Source organism: Neopsephotus bourkii, unplaced genomic scaffold (assembly GCF_033783945.1).
Source record: "Neopsephotus bourkii isolate Nb327-2 ecotype Australia unplaced genomic scaffold, CSIRO-AGI_Nbou_v1 NB_1827, whole genome shotgun sequence".
Classification (NCBI taxonomy): domain Eukaryota; kingdom Metazoa; phylum Chordata; class Aves; order Psittaciformes; family Psittacidae; genus Neopsephotus; species Neopsephotus bourkii.
The window spans coordinates 497,240-516,893 of NW_026902300.1; the positions used below are offsets into that span (position 1 = coordinate 497,240).

At 39.7% G+C, this 19,654-nt stretch overlaps 2 protein-coding genes across 3 annotated transcripts in view; one reads left to right on the top strand and one right to left on the bottom strand.

Moving 5' to 3' along the window:
• LARP7 (La ribonucleoprotein 7, transcriptional regulator) overlaps window positions 1–19,654 on the top strand; it is a 104,210-nt gene that overhangs the window by 78,595 nt on the left and 5,961 nt on the right. Inside the window, exons 1-11 of one of the 2 annotated variants that reach the window (XM_061343860.1) lie at window positions 2,467–2,491; window positions 5,234–5,449; window positions 6,851–6,951; window positions 7,047–7,130; window positions 8,476–8,640; window positions 9,280–9,388; window positions 10,493–10,867; window positions 11,719–11,848; window positions 14,306–14,463; window positions 15,286–15,404; window positions 17,825–17,984. In XM_061343860.1, coding sequence (XP_061199844.1) covers window positions 5,242–5,449; window positions 6,851–6,951; window positions 7,047–7,130; window positions 8,476–8,640; window positions 9,280–9,388; window positions 10,493–10,867; window positions 11,719–11,848; window positions 14,306–14,463; window positions 15,286–15,404; window positions 17,825–17,984 — 1,609 coding nt within the window. In that variant the 5' untranslated portion in view covers window positions 2,467–2,491; window positions 5,234–5,241. Of the gene's footprint in view, window positions 1–2,466; window positions 2,492–5,233; window positions 5,450–6,850; window positions 6,952–7,046; window positions 7,131–8,475; window positions 8,641–9,279; window positions 9,389–10,492; window positions 10,868–11,718; window positions 11,849–14,305; window positions 14,464–15,285; window positions 15,405–17,824; window positions 17,985–19,654 lie in introns of those variants that run through there. The other variant, XM_061343861.1, reaches the window with a different exon arrangement.
• The window catches only part of NEUROG2 (neurogenin 2), a 456,819-nt gene that overhangs the window by 28,597 nt on the left and 408,568 nt on the right, over window positions 1–19,654 (bottom strand). The gene's annotated exons all lie outside the window — the stretch shown is intronic.

The window sequence follows — 19,654 nt, forward strand, 5'->3', positions numbered from 1 at the left end:
TGCCCAGGTGTTTACTAGGGTGCAAAACCTTGAAATTAACACCCTGAAAGGATATATAATTACTCTTTTAGCTTTTAAAGGGAGGTGGCTGGCCTTTAATTGCTTATTGTAAGTCGATATGGAATACTGTGGGAACAGGGATGAACAGGACAGCTGCCAGCACTCCTTCACAAAGTCCTGCTGAGACCACTTTCACCACACCGGACAAGCCCGATAAGCCCCTTTTAAACCACCAGCCATCAACATTTCCCTCAGTACAGCGGTTTTGGATCCAAGGGGGGTGTCCTACGGAGAGGCGGGCCCAACCATCAAACATCGCCCCACCGGGCCACCCGCCCCATTACTAATCCACGGGGGGGCTGTCGCCGACCTCCTACCCACCTATGCCGGGAGAGCAGGCGAGACCGGGCCCATGAACCCCGCCACAGCCACCGCTCTTTCCTTCCCGCGTTCGAAACTTCCCGCCGTCGCCGCGTAACGTCACCACGCGACCAGAAGGGAGAAGGAAACCACGTGACCTCGAACGCACTGTGTACGCTGCCGCGGGGCTTTTCCTCTCTGCGGGGTATTGGTGTGTCGTATTGGGGCTGACGGTGACAGGGCAGGGCCCGGAGGATTCAGCAGCAGCTCGGTGTCCTCTGCGGTGACGTCGGGCCCGGCTTGGCGACAGGTCGGTGGTGCGCGCGGGAGGGGGGGGCAGCCGATGGCGGCTGCGGAGGTGTGTGATAGCGGCGCGGGCAGGGGGCGCTGCTGCACTGCCTTGCTTCTCTTCGGCGTTGCGCGCATGCTTCATGCGGCCGTTGGGCTGAGGGGGCTGCTTGTTCTGTCAGGGCAGCACCCCAAACGGGTAACCGCCATTCGTGCCCCTTATTGCCCTGCTTTGGCCTCTGTGCAGTGGTTCCCCACATCCCGTTCCGCGTGCCCATCTCCTTGAGCCTCTTTCCGCCCTGGTGCCGACGTGTGTGGCCACTTCCCGGCGGGGTTTTAAGGGCTGTTGTCTCTTAGCGTCGCCGTGGGGATCTGTGGTGACTGCCTTCAGGTGAATGTGGTGGCTGGGGTGCATTCACACGTGGTCAAGACCTGGTACCTTGTGTTGGGGAGAGGATCCCCTGTTGAGGGGGGTACATGGTGAATGGATGACTTTGGGACAGGGTGCCGGAGTGGGACTCTTCATCAGGGACTGTAGCGATAGGACAGGGGATGATGGGTTCAAACTGAAACGGGGAAAGTTCAGGTTAGATACAAGGTAGAAGTACTTCCCTGTGAGGGTGGTGAGGCCCTGACAAAGGTTGTGCAAAGCTGTGGCTGCCCTATCCCTGACAGTGTTCAAGGCCAGGTTGGATGAGGCTTGGAGCAACCCGATCTAGTGGAAGGTGCCCCTGCCCATGGCAGGGGGTTGGAACTGCATGATCTTTAAGGTCCCTTCCAACCCAAACCATTCTGTGATTCTATGATGTGTGCTTGCCTCACTCTTAGGCACGCTAGGTCCATGAGCGGTTGCAGTAGCAGGGCTGAAACCTGCAGAGGTCAGTACCCGTGCAGCTGGCCTTCTCAGAACCGGGATTTAGGCAGTTGTTAATGCTGGCAAAGATGAAGTTTGGGACTAGAAAAATCTATTTCACATTGTGTGTTTCCCCTTTGTTTGAATGACAAATGAGATATTTTCCCGTGACTGTGCAGCTTATAACAGGGCAGCACAATGTCTTGCTTCTGTAACCACCTCTGTCCTGCTCCCAAGTGCTTAATCCTGCTGCTTCCCTTTATCAGCTCTGCAGCTTATTCAGCTCCTTTATGAGTCGGTTTGCCCCCTCATCCAGGAGGGAAGGACGAGAAAGTAGCAGTTTCTCAGGTCTGCATTGAACTGGCTGTACCAGAGGGTGAGATCGTGTAGCAACTCAAATGAGAGCTGTGCTGCTTTTTGAGTGTCAGTGAGCTGTTAGTTCATGTAGCTGAATCCATGTAAACATAGTTCTGTGCTGTGGGCTTGCATCTTATTAAAAATCCATTTGTGATGACAGAGGAAGGAGTAAGCACAGCAGGACTGGCACAGGAGCAGGAGGTTGTTTTTAGGTTGAGAAAATTGTGTTAGTCTCCATGAATGTGGCTTATGTACAGCAAAACACTCAGATGCCTTCTTAAAATCAAGTTTTGCTGTACATAAGCCACATTCATTATGTGTCATTGAAGTCATTTAATAGTGTTAGGACACTAAAAATATCCCATAATTATGTTTTACTGTTAATGGTGCAACTCACTATAGCCCTCAGCTAAGTAGTATATTGTTCTGATGATTATTAATAGAAATACCTTGCTCAAGGGCTTGAGTGGAGCTTCAGTTGGGATTTTTACTTGGCTTATCTTTCCAAAGTGATTGTTAACCTTTGGCTGTCTGGAGTGGTAGCTGCAGGGGGAGAAACTGATAGCCGGCTAAGGTAGCCTCATTTGCACAATAATTTGAAGCCATTTCCATTTTTGTCATCCTGTTGTAGAGGTGGGCTTCCTCTCTGACTCTACTCACCTTTCCTTCTACAGTGCTTTGGCAGAGAGCTGAGAAGGCTTTCATATGGTGATTGCTACGTTAATTACTTTAACTTTGGTGTTAATTAGATTTTCAAAAAGCTGTCTGCTTTTGGCAGTGCCACTTTGTTTTGATGGTGTAAAATGATGCGTTGTGGTGACTGGCAGTTTTCAAGGAGGGAGGGATAGATAGCTACAGCGAACTGAAATGTGAACAAAAAAGATCATTAGATGCATTAAAAAGATCTTATATTTTTCAAGGTAAATCTCTACATTTAAGTCACTTCCCTCTAGTTAATCCCTGCTTTCTAGGGGCCTGATTCTGAGGTTGTGTCAGAACTTGTTTTGCCATTAAAATCAGTGACAGCTGGTGAAAAAGCCCTGACCAAAGAAAGGGGAAATGTCTAAGTGTAGCACATACTGATTGCCATGGGGACTTGCAAGTAGGAATGTGTTAGAACATATTCATAGGAAGGACTGGATGATGTTTTAATTCCTGCTCTTTGTTAGGCCCTGGCAACTGGCAGCAAGTGGCTTAGAGTGTTGGAACAACAAAGACAGTTTTTAAACGCAAACCTTTTTATTACCAGCCCTGCCATGTGTTCATATATTGCATTATGCAAATTATATATAATTTATCTTGTATTTATTTATAAGGATTAATGGATGCTTCTCATTTGGAGGTTGTACCATCAATTTTTGTAGTGAGCTCTTCAGCTGCTGTATGCATGTCAGTGTAACCTGTTTGTGACCACTGGATCTATGATACATGCCCACTGAGCATGGTCCTTGGTCAGCCTTTTCAGGAGTCTTCTATATAATCCACCTTTTATTTTTCTTTCCTTCTTTGACTTCTGCAGAAATTTATGAAGTGTGTAGTGCTCTGGGGCTTTTTGTGTTCTTTCTAATGGTCTGTACAGGGAGCAGAGAACAAATTATTTCTGGCTTCTTTTCAAGTCTAATAAAATCATGTTTATTACAATGGAAATCTTGTGCTGCTTGGATTTACTTTTTGTAAGCTCTGTTTAGCAAGAAGCTTGTTTTTCTTGTAACAGGGAAGTTATGTATTATTAAAACACAAACATACCTTGTGACCTGTGTGAGTGCTTTAAAGAAGTAACTCATATATGTGTGTATATATACATAATATATACATGAGTCAGCTGTGTGTGCTTGCAGGCCAGAAGGCTAACCATATACTGGGCTGCATCAAAAGGAGCATGACCACCAGGTTGAAGGAGGTGATCCTGCCCCTGTGAGACCCCACTTGAAGCATTGTGTGCAGTTCTGGTGTCCTCAGCATAAGAAGGACATGGAGCTGTTGGAGTAAGTCCAGAGCAGGCCACAAGGATGATCAGGGGCTGGAGCACCTCCTGTATGAAGACAGGCTGAGAAAATTTTAGCTGTTCAGCCTGGAGAAGCTGTGTGGAGACCTCATAGCAGCCTTCCAGTATCTGAAGGGGGCCTACAAGGGTGCTGGAGAGGGACTCTCCATCAGGGACTATAGTGATAAGAGAAGGAGTGATGGGTTCAGACTGAAACAGGGGAAGTTCTTCCCTGTGAAGATGGTGAGACGCTGGTGCAGGTTGCTCAAAGAAGTGGTGAATGCTTGTCCTGGGTTCAGGAGTAACAATCATTTTTCCCCTTAGTAGCTGGCACAGTGCTGTGTTTTCAACTTTAGTCTGGGAACAATGCTGATAACACACAAATGATTTTAGTTGCCAAATAATGTTTACTCCGATCAAGGACTTTCTGAGTCTCATGCTCTGCCAAGGAGGAGGGGAAGCCGGGAGGAAGCAGAGACAGGACTGATCCAAACTACCCAAAGGTTTATTCCATACCACAGCATGTCATGCGCAGTATATAAACTGGGGGGAGTCACCCGGAAGGATCCAGATCGCTGCTAAGGTCAGGCTGGGTATTGGTCAGCGTGTGGTGAGCAATTGAATTTTCTCCCCTTTTATTTCTCTTATCATTACTGGTAGTAGCAGTAGTAGTTTTGTATTATACCTTAGTTACTGGACTGTTCTTCTCTCAACATCTTTAGATTCTTTTGATTCTCCTCCCCCTCCCTCCGGGAGTGTGGGGAGAGGAAGAAGGGGGAGGGGTGAATGAGCAGCTGCATGGTTCTGGGTTATGGGCTGAGAGAGCATGACAGTGCTGCTCCGTTTCTGGCAATATTCAAGGCCAGGTTGGACAGAGCCTTGGGTGATGGTCTAGTGTGAGGCATCCCTGGCCATAGCAAGGGGTTAGAACTAGATGATTAGTCCTTTCCCATATATATAATATTTAAGAGTGCTGCTTGTCTGTAACTTGCAACATCATTTGGAACTGTGAATCCCATGACTGGTGCTGGAATTCAAAACCTACTGTTGGCAATTTGATGGTGAGGGCAGGCTGTTCCCAAGACGTTCAGAAACAAATCATAAATTAAAAACCTGCAGCTTGGTACCAACTTGCCTCCAGTGGATTTCTGTGCTAAAGGGCACTACTAGCTGCCATGAGACATGAGTTCTAGCTTATTCTTCACCTCATAGTTATTGTGCAACCTAATTTTGCTCATCTTCTTATATGCTTTGTATTTTTGTATGGTGCAAATAATGAATGGCAGATAGTCTCGCAGGGGATGCGTAAAGTTTTTCATGTCAGCTAAACCAAGAATGTTTCCTGGTGGAAATAATTTTGATTTTTCTCAAAGGTTACCTTTAACTTCCAGTTGGCAGAATGACAGGAATGGAGACTGAAACGGCAAGAAACAAAGCTGTGGAGGAAGGAAGCACTGAACAGAAGAAAGAGAGAGAAAAAAGGAAGAGATCAAGGGTTAAACAGGTGCTCGCAGATATAGCGAAACAAGTGGATTTCTGGTTTGGGGATGTCAATCTCCACAAAGACAGGTTTCTCCGAGAGCAAATAGAGAAGTCCAGAGATGGCTGTAAGTTTATATTCACTATATTTCAGTGAACAGATTCTCGACTGTATTCCTGGTGACAGTTACAAGTTATTTTGAGGTTCACATCTGCTGCTGGGGAAAGCAGTAGTTCCATGCTGGAAACCCGCAGTAGGATTAGTGGCTTGGGAGGCAAAGCTTGGTACCAGTTTTTAGAAATTGTATTTAGTGTTTGTTTTTCCTGTTCCTTTACTACCAGACCGAAGTTACAGGCATATGCGAAGGTAAAAATGACTGTTTGGGATACACATTATTTATTTATTTCCCCCTCATGAGTTTCTGCAATTTTAAGAGTAAACAAACAAACGCCCTTGGAGGTGCAGTGCTTGACTTGTAGGGTAGATATATTTAGAAACTAAAATGCAATTTGGATTTTTGGTTAGATATAGATACTTGTCATGTTTTCTGCACATGTTTTTGATGGGAGCAATTGTGGTGTTTACATGTAAGGCTACTGTGGGTATTCTTTCCTTTAGACAATTTTTTATGTGGCTTATTTGACTTCAGAGTAGGAAAATGCGCTCAGTTCTGGCAGTTTCTGAAGGAAGTAATTTACACTTTTGCTGCAGTGACTAGTACGCTTTTGCTTTAAAAAAAAGTACGTGTGGTAAATAGAGTCTATCAGGTCTGATTGTTCTATTAACTGAGTTCTGCCAGATGGACTAGAGCACCTCTAAAAAGAGGTAGTACTTCTCCATCAGAGCAAACAAAAAATTTCCAGACGTGTTTACTTTTGTTTTCTTAAGCATATTTGAAGCGTGAATCATGAGTCCAGTTGCATTGTATTTGAAGTGTAGCCTTCATACTGCTTTCTGTAGTCTGCCATTGTATTGAGCTTCAAGCCAACTTTAAATTAAGGGGCTCTCAGGGCAATAAAACTTAGCCTACATTTTCTAGAGATATTAGAGCTTGGATGTATTTACCTTTTTCTTTTTTTTTTTTTTCCTTATTAATAAGACTAGTACTACATAATTTTCTGTCAAGGTTTTAGCAGCATGACTCATTGCTATTGAAGTGCAAGAAGGGGCTTCTTTTAGAAGCCCGGGTTAAACACTTAATTGAGTACTTGAAGGAGAGGCATGTTTTCAATGCAAATTGGTTTAGTATTGCAAAGCTACCTCAGAAAGGGGGTTTTCTTCCTTTCTTTTTGAAGACAATAGTTGTCAGTGGGGAGGTAAAAGAACAAAATCCCTTTGATAAAGGTTGGCACAAAAGAAAATCAAATGATGGGTTTACTTGAAACTTCAATTTTGATGGTGAAAATTTTCTGCAAATCCTCAGCAGCAAGGTTATAGACTGCGCTAATTATTTGCAGATTGTTTCTAGTAATGGAATCTTAATGTCAGGTTACCCTGAGTTCATCATTGTACCTTATTTTATGCCTAGATGTCGACATATCACTTCTTGTTTCTTTCAACAAAATGAAAAAGTTGACGACTGATGGAAAATTGATAGCCCGAGCAGTTAAAAGTTCATCTGTTGTAGAGGTATTTCATATTTCATTCTTCAACATTTGCTGATGTTGTTGTAATGTAAAGTAGGCAATAGTCTAATGGAATTGTTCATTTCTTGTTACTTTTAGTTGGATTTAGAAGGAACAAGGATTAGAAGACGCCAACCACTGGGTGAGCAACCGAAGGATGTGGATAGACGTACAGTCTATGTGGTAAGGCTGCACTAAACTGCCTTGCTGTTAATTCATGAAGAGGGCAAACCCCCCTATGTGTTGTCTGTGACAATCTAATCACAGAGTAGCATTTACTGTATCAAAAGCCAAAAAAAACCCAACATAAAGCAGCCATACTTTTACCAGAATTAGACGGTAGTTTTCTGGGGGGAACATCTTGGATATAGCACAAGAAACCTTTACCAAAAGTAAATATAATAGAAAATATCATAGAAAATATAAATATAATAGAAAACATAATAGCATTTGATTTGTGAGGGAGGGAAATACAGGTGTACTGAACTTGTTAAGGGAAATGTAAGTGTACTGAACTTGTTACGGCTTACAGAGTAGGGTTAATGTACAAGTTTAATGTAGTAAATATTTTTATATTAGAAATGTTTTATGGATTGGTGTTCTTGTCCTCATGGGTCTGGCATGGCTGCTGTGGCTTGTATGGTCTGTGGAAGGGAAATAAATTAAGCAAAGGCAAGTGAGTGCTGGCAGTGAGTGCATTGAGAAAGGGGTTAGTTTGGTACACCAGTTTTTGTACCAGCTTAAATCATTTTAAATGCTGAGCAGAGAGCTGCTTCACATGCTAGTGAGAAAAGATGCATTTCAGTTTAGCCATTACTGCTTTCACCAGACTTCCAGTTCTTCATTAGAGGAACAACATTGGTAAATATTTACAAATGAGGTTGGTGTAGTTGAAGCTTTATAGTTAAAACTATCAGCTTTATCAAACAGGATATGGCTGAGTTTTCAAGATAATCAGGGGCACTTTAGAAAGTACAATCTGCTTATGAAGTGTGTTACTAGAAGTGCGACTGGTTTTGTAACAGAAGCATCTTCAGAATGTATCTCAATGAGCTAGTCGTATTTTTAAGAGGCTTTTTTTTTTTTAATCCTGTGGCTACCTTGATATTGAAACAACATATTAATTTATATGAAAAAAGTTTGTTGCTCAAAAACCTGCACATCTCAATGTAGTAGTTCAGATGTGTCAGAGTGAAATGGCCAATATAGTATTGTTGAGCCATTTCAGTTTCAGCATGGAAAGAGAGCTGATGGTTGAACTGCCACTGATTTAAAATCCTGAATTAAGCATATAATCTAATTGTTATAGGTATATGAATGATTAAAGATGCGTTTTCAGATCACTGGTTTTACTACTTGAATACTGTGACCTCTCAAAAAAAATACAGAAATAAAAGTTTGTGCACATTGTCACCTCATATTTAAATATATTTTGTTGTGACAACTTCTTAATTAGAAGATGTAAACAATCTGATGCAATGGTAATATGGTAGTCAGAAAATGTTTCTTTCCCTTTGTTTTTTTTTAGGAGCTGCTTCCCAAAAATGTCAATCACAGTTGGATTGAGCGGGTGTTTGGGAAGTGTGGTAATGTAGTTTATGTCAGTATACCCCGGTATAAAACCAGTGGCGATCCAAAGGGATTTGCTTTTGTTGAATTTGAAACTAAAGAGCAAGCGGAGAAAGCTATTGAGGTGAGTAGTGGTGCCTCTGATCTGCTGACATTCTTCCCAGTAGTCCCTTTGTGCTATGGATGGAGTAGTTTTTACAAGTCTACCTACGGGATTTTAGAGAAATTCCTAAAATAACATAATTTAAAAACTTACCAGGAGTTCAGTTCCTGTCTCCTAACCCCAGACCTCAGATCAGTTCCACTCTTTCTTAAAAGCATAATTCTCTTCATAACCTGGAGACTCAGTGAAGCATAGTGAGAGTTTTTTGGAAGAATCTAGTTGACCACTCTTGGCATCTTTTAGTGAAATAAAGATCTCAATGTAACAGTATGATGGATATTAAATTTAGTCAGGCAAGTATGGTTGTACCTCATTTTCTGTACTTAATGTGATTTTAAAGTTTAAAAACATTTATGCTTCAATATCACAACAGTAACATACATAAAGGTATCATGCTATTGAACATAAGGAAGTTCTGCACTTAAAAAGCAAACCAGAGCAACAAGAAAAACAACCCACAAAAGGCACCACACCACTGAAAGAACATGAGAACATGACTCCCTCTGTAGTCATGAGGGACTGCATCTATCTTGAGTGAATATAGGGCTGCTGGTTGTGACTGTCTTACAAAAAAGTTTGTGTTTTAATTTTTTTTTTAAGTTTTTGAATAACCCACCAGAAGAAGCGCCTCGGAAACCCGGGATTTTCCCCAAAACAGTAAAGAATAAGCCTGTTCCTGCATTGAATGCAAGTAACAACAGCGTAGTAGGTAAGTGTTACTAAGTTAATGGATCAAAAACTGTTTTGTGCCTCCAGTTCTGAAGAGTTTAAACTGCTGTGTTAACTGCAGCCTTGTCTCATGTTTCTTAAAACTTTACAAGGTTAAAATTCATATTGCTGTTTGTTTGCCAGTGTAGACTAAGAGTGAAAGTGTCAAACTAAAATTCAGTAAATTTCTGGCGTTTATTTTCCTGCTTGATTAAAAACTTTAATTTCTTTATTCCTCTATGCCAGCTATCATAAGAGTAAAATTAAACATTAGTGCTGTTCAGATGAGTTTGTGATCATCAGATGTTGCAGTGCAAAGATTGTGGCATTCCCTCTGCTGAGAGAACTACAAAGCCAGTGGATTCTTGCCTTTCCTTGAAACTCTTGCTCTTTGAGCACAGCAGTCTATAGTGGGATGAACTTGTTACAGCATATTTGCAGTTCCACTTTATGAGGATATTGCTGAGAATCTTGAATCCAGAGTTGCTCATGTTTCCAAATACTATCTACTGAAACTTACAAAGCAGCATCGCAGGCTTATATTGCAACTTTGATTGGAAAAATATTTGGATTGGAAAAACGTTTTTCCTTGTTTTTAATGTAGTGCAAATTTCCCAGCCTTAGGCATGTTCCCATCTTTTTCGTACATGTAATGATGAATTGTACATTACATTCCTCACTAGCATCACTCATTCTTTGTTATATCTGTAACTACTGGGGCAGGTGTGTCAAGAAATGTTTAAAACCTGTTTTAAACCCAGTTAGGATGCCCTCTACTACTTCACATGCATCCTGCCCTTTGAACCAAGTATACAGTATTGAAAATTTAATTTTTTAGATTGGTTGTACAAATCAGCAGACTTTTTTTTACCTGGAAGGGGGAAGGTGTCCCTTCCTAAAGACATATGAATGACATAAAAAATGTTTTTTTCTCTTCTGCTTAAAATGCCTAGGAAGAACTTTGGAACAGCGTTATTGCATCTCTCCAGAGGTATCGGAGACAGGCATTTCATTTAACATCACAGATTAGAATGACATGCGATATTGTGATTGTTTGCTTAGTTTTTATTCATCGGCAATTTTAAATATTGTATTTTTAATACAGAAGAGAAGAAAAAGAAGAAGAAAAAGAAATCCAAAATCAAGAAAGAGAGCAATGTGCAGGCTGCTGTAGAGACAAAGGAATCGAACACGAATGCCGCAACAGAGCAAGTACCAAAGTCAAAAAGACACAGAACTTCATCCGAGTGTTCAGAAGGGGAGGTGACTGAGACTCAGAGGCAGCCCTCAAAGAGAGAGAAAAGAAAATGGGACAGAACAGAAAACTCTGAGGCACCTTGGGAAAGCAGGCCAGGGAAGAGAAAAAGAACCAGTTCTGGAGGTTGTGAGACCTCAACTCCAATAGTGAAGAAAACTGTCCAAAAGGATGAAGTTGTTCCTGTAAAGGAAAAAACAACAGAAGCTACAAAAAACTCCAATGGTAAAGTTTGTTGCATCTCTTTATTAGCATGTTCATAATTTATATGTATCTTTTTACAGATGACAAATGGTAGGTTTCATGAGAGGAAAAGTCTAGATAAGGAGAAGAGCTGCAGTTAAACCACATTCTTTGCAATTGTAATTATATTTATAGTGGCCTCAAATTAACGTGATTCTTGCTATGCCAGAGGGTAACCAGCAAGTGAGGAAAGGCGGGGGGGAGGGATGCAAAGGACAAAGCTGGAAAGCAACAAGGAACATAAGTGTTACCTGCATAATATAAATGAATTGGATTTTGAGTCTTGAAAGACTGAGGAAAAGTGTTGGTGAAATATTCAGACACTGAATTTCTATATTTGAAAGTTAAACTGGCAAAAGTGGCTCAGATGGGGTGGAGACATACTCAAAAGCCAGGTTAGGTGGTCCCTGCAGTTAAATTGAAACCAGGTAATGAGGCATTCCAAGGAGATAAACTGCTTAGAGAATAGGGAAGAACACACTGAAGCAGCTAAATCTCGTCAAAAGTAAAAATAGTTCCAAAGTTAATATCAATAGATCTCCACTGAAACTGAGTATAAATTAAAGTCACCCTAGGCAAATTGTGACAGTATAAGAATTAAGATTAAAAAAGGGAAAAAAAGGCAATAAATGAGATTTAAAACTGCAGTCCATTAAAGGCTAAACTCAGGTAGTTGACAACTGGGACTGAAATAGGTAGCAGGCTCCAATTTTTTGTGAAAGGAATCAAAGTATTGTTAAAACTATTAATGGAATTCATTTAGGGTGGATTATATAATCCAAGTGCCAGTCAATATTAGTACTAAATATTTTTCTTTCGACTTTTTAATGTAGATGTTTCTGCAGAAGATGACAAAGATAAAAAAGACACATCCCTATCAAAATCTAAAAGGAAACACAAGAAAAAGCACAAAGAAAGACACAAAATGGGTGAAGAGGTCATTCCACTCAGAGTGCTCTCCAAGTAGGTTCCAAACAATACAAAGTGACTAGCTTACCATATGCGGTGGACAGGAGGCCTTTATTGTTCCGTTTTCCATGGTTTTACTGAACTTAACTGATACTGGCAAATGGCTTTAGTGGTGGGCTGGTTTCTGACTTGAAGGGGAAGTACACGACCACCACCCACCTTGCTGGGTTGTTGATGTAATGATGTAATGGAAAGTCATAGTGTTTACTTACATACACTTTGTAACTGCCCTCTTTTCTCAGTCACTATTTGGAATAGTGAGCTTTCATTGTGTTTACCTGGAATATGCAGGTTTGGTGTATGTATGAATTGTCAACTACAGAAAACTATTGAATGCTTTATTACTGAATTTTTATTAATTTAACAGGCAAATATACAGTGATTTCACAACCATTCAGACCACTTAAATCCTTTGCATGTCTGACAGTCCATCACCATTGCTAAAGTGCAATTCCAGTTTTTACACAACAGAGTTGCATATTAGCAACAGTATTAGACTGTAGATGGAAAAATTAGTTTACATTAATCAAGTCATGCCATTCCTCATGCTTGTAACTCTTGGGCTCTTTGGAGTCACCACAACTAAAACATGGAAGCACTTACTTTTTAGGCCTCCAGCAAGTACCTCCATGTTAAAGCCGAGGGGGTCCTTGCAGTCTTGTGCTATATATCTATGCAAAATCATGCTTTATGGCTTTTTTATGCCTTAGTGCTCAACAGAGCAACCACAAGTACAGTGCAAATACAGCGTGTTTCAATATCTGTTTAGATACATTTTCTAGGAAGAGGAGTGTTTTCAGCTGAGAAAACAAAGGATTCACCATCACTAAAACATGGAAGCACTTACTACTTAGGAGCAAAGCAAGTACATCCACATTTAAGTAGTGGGGGTCCTTCAGGGAAAAGCCTAAATAGCAACTTAGAAATAAAAGTTATGATGCAATAATAGAATGTACACGTTTATTATGGCAAGTACACTTAAAGCTGTATCTCATTTCAAGAGCATCAGGATCCACCGCCACTGAAACATGGAAGCACTTACTTTTTTTTAGGCAGCAGGTACCTCCATGTTAAAGCAAAGGGAGTCCTTTAAAATAAATTAAAAAAAAAAATCTGGAACATACAGAGCCCTGGAGCACTGAAATCTTTTAGTTCTTAGGCCAAAAGTCTTCCTTTTCCTGTTTAAAATCTTGCAGTTTCAATGGTGGTTCAGGATTGCGATGAGGATTCACCTCTACTAAAACATGGAAGCACTTACTTTTTTAAAGTCACAGAAAGCACCTCCATGTTAAAGTAAAAGGGGTCCACAAAAAAACCCAGCCAAACCAAAAAAAGCATGTAATTATCAACGATGCTGGTCCTCTTCTGCTGAGGTACTGAGGCTACTGTCAACGAAAGTTTTAAGTTCAGTTAATTATAGCAGAGGAGGTTAAAAAGAGAAAAAAAAGTTTGTAAAGAGCACAGGCATAGCTAATACTTGCCTGACATTCCCGTGGTCTTCTCTATCTTCAAGTCTACAGCAAGTACCTCCTTGAGCTTGTATTTATACCATACCTTGCTAGGGAATGGTGTTGCCTTTTTATCTCCAAGAATCCTTTTGTTATTTTAATGTCTTTGCTCTATTGAGAATGTATGATCCTGGGTGAGTCTGGATGCTTTTTTTGAAGTATACAGTTGTCAATGTTAAGAGCTAAAACCATTACCACAAGATATTCTCCTCTTTAAAAATTCTCTATCAGCTTGTTTGATAGTACAGATTAAGGTAACAATGAGTCGTTCTCACAGTGGCACTGCAGGCATTGTGTTTCTGGGGAGCAAAGCTCTAGCTGTTTGCAGAAACATCTCCATGCTAAATGTATGTAAATGTATAAATTGCTTCCATGTGGTGGTATTTTTTAACCAAAATGCATTTGAATGGTAAGGAATGTTCTTATCTCGGTAGGTTTTTTTGGGGTTGTTTTTTTTTTAATTATTATTTTTTTTATTTTTAGTTTGAACAGTTGTTGGTTTTCCATCAGTGATTTTTCTAGAAAAATAAAGAACTTGATAATTAACACAGTAATGGGTTCACTGAACTAATTCAGTGAATTCAGAGTTCACCATCTCTGAGTTAACTCTGAATTTAATGCCTAGCATCAGTAGAAAACACTTTACCAAACTGTTGTGTATGCTTTCTGAATATGTAAACCAAATTTGGGAGTCTCTGAATGAGAGGTTGATCTTGTTAGAGCTTGCCTGGAATAGTAAAAGCTAAAGCAAAATAATAAGGCAGATAGTGATGAGGTTTAATTTGACCTAAGCACAGGGAAGCCTCTGATGGTAAGAAGGACCTGCACTGCTCACCAAGTTTAGTTTAAGCTGTATATAAACTCTGTTGTCTTAGGCTGTCATCGAGCTTTAAACTTTTTCTTCTTTACAACTGACATCCTATGCCTCTGTTGCCACTTACAGGACAGAATGGATGGATTTGAAGCAAGAATATTTGGCCCTTCAAAAAGCCAGCATGGCCTCATTAAAGAAAATGATGTCTCAAATCAAACCTGAGCCTGTGGGAGAGATGGAAGGAGAATGTTGTGCCCAGAAAAAGCCCCAGTCTGAAAATGGAAAATGTAATCCTGTTTGCTATGGTTTTTGTCTTGTTTTCTTCATCATTCTAGTACACAAACAGAAGGGATTTAAGACATAGGTCCCCTAGAAACACTGCAATATGATTGTATTTTCTATAATACTGGTGCTTTCTCTGAATGTCAGATATAATTAACAGCAACTCCCCCCTCTTGTACATAGATTTGGAACTAAGGAATTGTGTAAAGAAAGACTAAACAAGTAATTTCAGCATATTCCAGTAGCACTTCTTAAGCATATGGATTTTTTTATGTATGGTGATGTAACTTAAGCTTGACTATACAGCAATTTAGAAAACAATTTAAGTAAGGTGTTCAAAAATTGCTTGCAGTTGGGTTTTATCAGCCTTATGTTTGAAAGTAGCTTTGTAATAATGTCCTTGTAGTTAGATTTCTGCATTTTTCAGCAAGTGAGACTTGTTCATTTTTGCTCTGGATCGTCTGTACTTTAACATTCCAATGCCAGTGTGCTTATTTTTAATCGTTCCAGAACCAGAGCTGAGCATTCAACTAGTAACTGTAATCAATAAAATATAAAATATTCTTGTAAGACGACTCTTTAGGCTGCAAAAAGTTCTCTAAAACTCTTTTTTAGAGCTATTTTTTCCTTCTGTCTCCCCCCCATTTTCCCATTGACTTTAACTTGTGAACAGTCTTGATCCTAGACGAAAAAAACAACCAGCAGTTAATCTGCAGTTATGAAACTTGTGTCCATCACTTTGTTTATGTGCTTTCATATAATCTTATCAAACTAATACCTGAAAAAAATTCCTTTTCCCACCCCCACCCCATTTTTAAATGGAGCAGCTGTCAGTGAAGACTCTGCCCCTTCTGCCAAGGCCAGCACAATGGGACCTCAGTTCCTGAGTGGAGTAATTGTGAAGATCATTAGCACTGAGCCCCTGCCAGGCAGGAAGCAGATCAAGGTAATACCTTTGTAACCTCAGGGTAGCTGTTAGCCTTTCCTTTTACAGTGCCCCGAAATACTTGAATACGGAATATTATTTGAAAATGTCTGACTATTTTGGTTTTTGTTTCCTATATGTTTGGCCAGAAGCTGTGTAGAGATTCTTCTCTAGTACCTGTTAATGGCAGATTTTACGAAGGTAAAATGGGGTAGAGAGGATGTTTCAAAACAAATTAGCCTGCTTCAAGCAATGTCAAGTTTAAAATTAAAATACTGGGAAGACATAATGCTCTAGAGCATGAGTAATTCTTTAATGTTTAAAAAATTGGAGCTGAAGACAAAGTGGGCCCTGTGTTCTATATTGGTCATTATGCTAGTCCTGGCACAATTCAGGTCAGTAAATTAGTAACAATATATCAATGTTTTTACCATTAACAGGAATTTGGGGGCAAGAAAACAGTCTCTGTGTGAGAAAACTTTTGTCTTTCTTACTAACAAATTGAGTGAGAGTGACAACAGTAGATCTAGGCCAATAATTCATTCACCCATTTTTTTTATTTTTTTTTTTTCCCCCCCTATGGCAAGTGCTCTCTGATGTGTCTTATCAAACTACCTGTATTTGTTGTGACTGAGTAGTCAACCGGAAGTCACTGGCTGATTGCAAGTGAAGTTTAGTGTGTGCATAAACATAAGCAACATGAGAGAAATTCCCATGAAAGCAAACTGATGACAAGGGTTCAATGTCATCAGTCTTGTCTGCTCAGGTATATTTGTAGGCAGATGTCTGAGTGCTGGAGACACTGAAAGAAGTGAGGTTTGAGGGCCACTTTGACATAAAATATACACCTTACTGGATGAAATTGGTGTTCCAGCATATGGTGGTCAGGAGGTAAACTTACTCCTCCACAATAACTGAAAACAGTCCTTGTTTGGTATTCCCAGTTACTCCTTTGTTTTAGTATTAGGCAAGTGTTTCAAGGAAAAGTAATTATTTATGAAAGGAAAGGCAGAGGGCGGGGAAATCAGATTGGGGTGGCCCTTGCTGTTATTAGTCATGTCTTTGGTTTCCATTTAAGGAGATAGGCAGAATGTTTCCCACAATTTTCACAACCTAAATAAGGCTGGATTTTTGGAGAGACACATAATTGCAGGATACAACTGTAGGGGGAAGAAGTAATATTTAGGGTGCACCAGCTCTTTTTTTGGGTCAGCAGTGGAAGCTGCAGACTGTATTCAATGCTTACTGCATTTCTCTTTCCATACTAGTTGCTTTTATGCAAGACAAGTTTGACAAAAACTTGCTTTGCCTGTCTTTGTGGACTCTGAGCTCCAGCACTGCCACAAAGCAATGAATCCAGGGGGTTTTCCTTACTAAACTTGAAGAATTGATCTGTTTCTTACTGTGGTAGACAGGCTTCATTGCTTCCATGCACATGAATGGTCTTTGCAGAGTAGTTCTAGTGTTACTTTGATGTTTTAGTTTTTTAATTCACTACTTCCATATCTTCCTATTAGGATGTGTCTCTGCCTCATGCATTTGGCAACTCCAGCAAGCTGTTCGGGTCTTTGTAGTTTTCCATTAAAGCATGACTTTGGGATACCAGAATTTAAAGTGGGAAGTGTCTTTGGTCGCCTCTCCAAATGGCACTGCATTTTGTTTTGCTTCAAGGCTGCCCCTGGTAGTGGAGGGTTAAAAGCAGTGTGTAATTCATGAATTGAAGCATCTTACTTGACCTTCCTGCTGTGAACAAAATTGACCTGGTATGTGTAGTGGTGCTTCATTTCCCTAGCAGCAGGTGTTACAAGTACTTCATCTGAAAAAGCATGTGTGATTCTTCCTTCAGCTTTCAGCCAGAGGTCAGTTCATAAAGATAGCAAGGGCTGGTTTACTACTATTCGGTTCTCAAATCATCTGCAATGAATGAGCTTGCTTTTCATATAGTTCATGCATACGATGAAGGCAGATATTTTTCTCTTGGACCAAGATATATCAATGTTATGGTAGACAAATAATTTTTCTCTTAAAAAAATAAAAAGTCCATACAGATAAAGTATTGAAATAAATGGATAATTACTAATGCTCCTTTAGTAAGATTACACATGCAAAAAAAAAAATCAGATCAAAACAAAAAAGCCAAAAAAAAAAAGAAACCACCAAAAAACATCTTCAGAAATTCCTGTTTTAAGTTGCTGATGGAGGGCAGGATGAGAGATAAATGGATGTTTAGGCTCATAAATCACAAGTAATAACCTTCTTAGGAAAATACATGAAATCAAAACTATTTGACAAGAGGTTCGTTGACTAGATGGAAAAGTTCAGTTACTGCCTTTGACTTCATCATCTTTCTGGCAATGTCAATGACCTACAAATTGAATACCCAAAAAGTCACTTGTTTTAGATTAGTTTTATGAAGCCTGTTCTCTCCTGTGCTTGGATAGGATGCTTTGGCAGCACTGGCTGATGTTGCTTATGTTGACATGCTGGAGGGAGACACAGAATGTCACGTCCGTTTTAAAACTCCTGCAGATGCACAGGTTATCATGAAGTCATACAAAGAAATACAGATCAAAAACAACTGGAAATTTGAAGTTCTCACTGGTAAGACTTTTCTTGGTTTGGTTTTTTGGTTTGTTTTGGTTTTGGGTTGTTTTTTGGTTTTGGTTTGGTTTGGTTTGGTTTTTTGGTTAGTGGTACTACAGGAAACAACTTAAGTATGGTAAAAAGTATTCCGTGGTAGTTCTGTGGATATACTGAGATGACTTGGTCAGAACAAAGGGCATTTTTTTTCTGTGAGTCTTCCCATTTTGCAGTTATAGTGAAATTGGTTAAAAGGTATGGGGGTTTTATGCCACCATCCAGAGCAAAATAAGAATATTTTTCTTGCATTTAGCACTTAGTTCTGTTATTTTGATACTGATTTATTTACATCACTTTCAGTGGCAGTGTACTATCAAACTTAATTCCTATTTCAGCTTTATGAATTAACATTCTGACATTGCTGAAGAACTTTAAATGAAGATTTTCTTGAACATACTGAACTTCTAGGTGAAATAACAGGACAAGGATTTAAGAGTATGGATACACTTAGAGTGGTTTTATCAATTGCCTTCTAATTAATCTGTCTTCTTTTTTTCTTTTTTGTTTTCACCCCTCAGGAAGTTGAATAACTTTAGTCAGAGGAATGCCTTTTTTAAACTGTATTTACAGAAAAAGGTTACCAACTTTGGAACTTCAGCTGAGTGCATGTTGGGTTTTTTCCTGAAATTGCTGTAGAACTAGTCTTCCTAGGGTAGATAAATCTCTTTCTGGAAGTGAAGAGTAGAATAAGGGGGAAGGAGGGAGGAGTTTCAAACTTTGTTACTGTATTCATATAACTTTTTCATTCTAGATATGCACTAAAAAGCCTAAATGCTTTTAAAAAAAAAAAAAAACAACAACAAAAAAAGCAAAACACACACAAAAAAACCCACAAAAAAACCCACAAGAAGAAAACCCCAACAGGTAAAGCAGTCCAGATGAAATTTTCTCATGTGTATTTAAATATTTTACCCCACTCTTGCACAGATCCTCACACAGGGCCCAAATTACACCTGTTCAGTGATACAAACCCCTGTAATTCTCAGTCGACTGCAGAAGGAAGAGCTGTATGGAAGCCTTAACGGTCATGAGAATATCAAAGTTAATTAAAGCTGAAGACTCACTGAATGTTGCTAATGTCATTTGAGAAACGTTTGTGTCCATTATTCTGTGCTCCAGAGATCCAGGAACAACTTGAAATACATTATTTTCCAGTGGCAGGCTCTGTGTATTTGCCTCGGGTTTTGTAACCTGATGTGAAAGAGTGTTGCAATAGATTAGGAGTAAGTACTACGTTATAGGAGCCTTCCGTTCATAGTTTTAGGGTTTTTTGTTTCGGTTTTTTTTCAAATGGTTCATTGAAATAAGAATGGAAAGGCTTCTGAGGAATGCAGAAAGAACTCACAGCAAGCATTTCAGCTTTTCTTGGTGGCATGAGGTGAGAGTAAGGAAAGATCTTTAATGCTTCCTGCTGCAGGGACTAAAGCTTTCCTAGTAATATTTCACTTTTTAGGACTTGAGTAAATATCTTCAGTTTTTCACCTGACAAGATAGTAAGTAGCAGCTATGATGACATGTACATGTTATTGTGATTGAATATATACATAATGCTGTTAAAATGTGTGCTAAATTTGTTCTCGGAATTATTAATTTTATCTCTTTTGTGTGAATCTTTTCCAAGATCACTTGGG